At 39.3% G+C, this 3,421-nt stretch overlaps 1 protein-coding gene across 1 annotated transcript in view; it reads left to right on the top strand.

Annotated features, from left to right (window-relative positions):
• Positions 1-1,071: 1,071 nt before the first annotated feature.
• The window catches only part of LOC143017804 (carbonic anhydrase 1-like), a 3,442-nt gene continuing 1,092 nt past the window's right edge, over positions 1,072-3,421 (top strand). Inside the window, exons 1-5 of the mRNA XM_076172699.1 lie at positions 1,072-1,211; positions 2,367-2,399; positions 2,522-2,612; positions 2,743-2,910; positions 3,196-3,340. Of these exons, the coding sequence (XP_076028814.1) occupies positions 1,173-1,211; positions 2,367-2,399; positions 2,522-2,612; positions 2,743-2,910; positions 3,196-3,340 (476 nt within the window). The 5' untranslated portion in view covers positions 1,072-1,172. The remainder of the gene's footprint in view (positions 1,212-2,366; positions 2,400-2,521; positions 2,613-2,742; positions 2,911-3,195; positions 3,341-3,421) is intronic.

The following is a 3,421-nucleotide window of genomic DNA, read 5'->3' as shown; positions in this document are numbered from 1 at the left end:
GTAGACAGGATGGAATTTTAGAGAATATTTTAGATACATGGAATAGGGGGAAAGCTGTTAAGTGCAGTAATCGAAAAGGGGTGATCAAAAAGTGATGACAGTGATACCATATATTTTCACGGTACAGAGGTAAATCCAAATAGTGGCCCACATTCCTTCAAAGTACTCCCCTCCTGCCTCTATGCAACGTTCCATCCTCTTTCGCCACTTCATGAAGCACTCACGGTACTCAGAAGCCGATATACCTCGTATCATTATTAGAGTTTATGTTCGGTCTGGGTATGGAGAGATTGTTGGAATTCTAGTTAAGGTGAGACTTCACCAGGGCCCCCCTTTACGCCCTTTTAAATGGGAAAAGTCCTTTTGGTATATAGAATAGATTGAATGAGTGAATGATTGGATTGACTGGCTGACTGACTGATCGACTGATTAATCGACGACTGACTGATTAACTGATTGATCAATTGAATGGTTGATCGTTTATTCATTCACATATTCACTTCATCTATATATACATTTAAATATTCATATCTTTTTCTATTTTAAACTGTTTTGATATTTATTTTGCGTTTTTATCTATTCATTTATGAACTATATTGTTAATTGATAACTTGTTTATGTATATATCTCTTAATTCATTGATCTATATTTACTTATTTTTTAAACTGGCTTGTTTTTTATTGCTGTTTTGTGTGCCCATTCGGTTATTTTTTGTTGGATGTCTACCTACTTATTCATTCATGCATATTGTCAATTTATGTACATTTTTATTGTTCCCTGTTTTAGCACATTTATTTGATTTGAGTATTTTCCAACGCCATTTGCCAAAAGTAATCCACTGAAGTGAATATAAAAATCCACTGAAATCAGATATGAAAAATAAATATTTTGCCTCGCAATGAGCGTCCAAATGTGCAGGTATAAGGCGGCGGGAATATTCGTGCATGTGTGTGTGTGTGTGGGGGGGGGGGTGTGTGTGTGTGCTGGTGGGGGGGGGGGGGTGGAGGATGCGTGTTATCGTCCGATGTTTTGCGGCCACTGACGTTCGATTTCCACCTCAGGTGTGCTTTATAAACGCGCCGGGGGCCCAATCAAGACACACTCGCTCCTGAAGCTGGTTGCGTTCATATCAAAGTACATTTCCTACTGTTTTTCAGAGTTCTGACGTCGGCATGGGTCCTCGACTTCTGCGATGGATGGTCCTTGTGGCGGTGAGACCTCACACTGGCAACCTTGATGGACATTTCTCCTAAGTAGTGCCAGGAGATTCTAGTTCCAAAACAGAAGGGTTCCAAAACAGAAGGGTTCCAAAACAGAAGGGTTCCAAAACAGAAGTACTTACAAAGTCCTGCGGAATTTGTTTGTTTAACGAAAAAAGATTGAATGGTATTACTCTGTTTTCCCTGAGGAGGTAGGTTATTGGTTCTGTCATGTAAATGGATGCAGGGAGAGAAATATGAAAAGTGAAAGGGCCAGGTATATAGGAAATACGAGTGCACCAAGACGTTAGTTTCACTCTTTCCACGGTAGCAAAAGAACAGAATTGATCAATCCAGGAGTGTAAGGGGGAATATCTTCATTGTTAATATTGGTGTCCTGCATTCACCTCGTTCTTGGATGAACAGAAATTTCAATCAACGATGAGAGAAAATCAGCTTAATTAATGCTGTAGAATATTTGTAACATAAAACGATAGGATTGCTAATTCGAGTATAATACAAAAAAGATGTTCGCGAGAGTTCAAAGGTGTTGAAAGAGAGTGTTTCATCAAGACCACTAACGTGAAATAAAGCTACATCTTCAGCTTAATAAGCCGGGAGTTGGCGCTAGGCATTTCTTCGAAATAAAGAAGGACACAATCCATTCCTCGTGGTGCACATGGAAATCCCAAATAATAAAACAACAGGGCAGGACTCGCAGTGATGAGTATAATCTGGACAAATTTAGATTTAAAAAGGAAACAGGCAAGAATTGGTTTACTAGTAGGGTGGTCGATGAATGGAATAAACTTAGTAACCATGTAGTAAGCGCTGAAACTATCAGTTGTTTTAAAAAAAACGATTAGACAACTTTATGGATGGGGATGACAGATGGTGATGGATACGGAGCTGCCTAGTGTAGGCCTTATGGTCTCTTGCAGTCTCCTTTATACTTATGTTCTTGGGTTCCGAGGTTATGAGAATGTGTAGTACTACATACCTAACTACTTGACGTATAAATTTCAATCTCTAAAATCTAACTGATATTCTAATACATATGTATACCAAATGACGATTACCTATAATACATACTACTTACACAACTACATACAGACACGTGATGCTCTATCAAGTCGTGAATAGTAACAAAGACACCAATTCTTTCAGATAATGTGCTGCTGCCTTGCAAAGAAAGCACCGGTAAGGACACCATTTGGATTACTCTGACAGTTACAATGAATAAGGTCAAATAAATGTATATACATGACAATCTTCCTAATCTTTTATGAGCCAGTGAATTGACAACCTCTTTATTTTTACAGAGACCTGAGTTATCTAAAATTCATACCATGAAAGCCAGGGGTTCAACTTCTTCTTCGGGAGCTACTTGGTCTTATCAAGGACTTACAAATGGTCAGAGAGACATGAATATAGACTTTGAAATTTGTTCCTCTGTCATAGGATTTGCCTCTTATGAATGACTGTAGAGCGTTACTGGTAATGGTTGCAATGACTTAGGAAGATAAACGTTGTCTCATTGCAGGACCTGGTGACTGGGCGACCCTCTACCCCGATTGCGGAACGGCCAACCAGTCTCCAATTGATCTCCCATCGGAAGATCAAATGACTGTGGAGGGACAGACGCCATTGGTATTCCATAACTACAATAAATACCCTGTATTTGATTACTTAGAGCATGATGGATGGACAGGTACGCTTTAATCCGAAAAAATCTTTCACTAGTAGCCTTTCCACTGATGAGATATCAACAGAGTCAAGTGACTAAGTATATGTCTTTTCATGTAGCACAAACACACACACACACACACACGCACACACACACACACACACACACACACACACACACACAAACACACACACACACACACACACACACACACTTCAATGCAAACGTATACACTAAGAATATGAATATATGGACACATTCATGTCGATGTATGTGAGGATACCAACTACAGTAATGAATATATTTCAGCCAAGTATTCTGGAGACTACAAGACTAAGGAGGTTCCAGCAGTATCGAAGGGCGGTCTAAATGGCAAGTTCGATTTTAAGCAGTTTCACTTTCATTGGGGGGCAACTGACGACGTTGGCTCCGAACATACTATCAACGGTGTAGCGTAAGTTACTCTCAAAATAAAGTAAACTATAAAACAAACACGTAGATAAGTACGTAAACAGATATATGAATGGATGAATGG

Source organism: Oratosquilla oratoria, chromosome 33 (assembly GCF_046742065.1).
Source record: "Oratosquilla oratoria isolate Oo_2021 chromosome 33, ASM4674206v1, whole genome shotgun sequence".
Classification (NCBI taxonomy): domain Eukaryota; kingdom Metazoa; phylum Arthropoda; class Malacostraca; order Stomatopoda; family Squillidae; genus Oratosquilla; species Oratosquilla oratoria.
The sequence above is the reverse complement of the archived record's forward strand: the minus strand, read 5'-3'. Positions and strand labels throughout refer to the sequence as shown.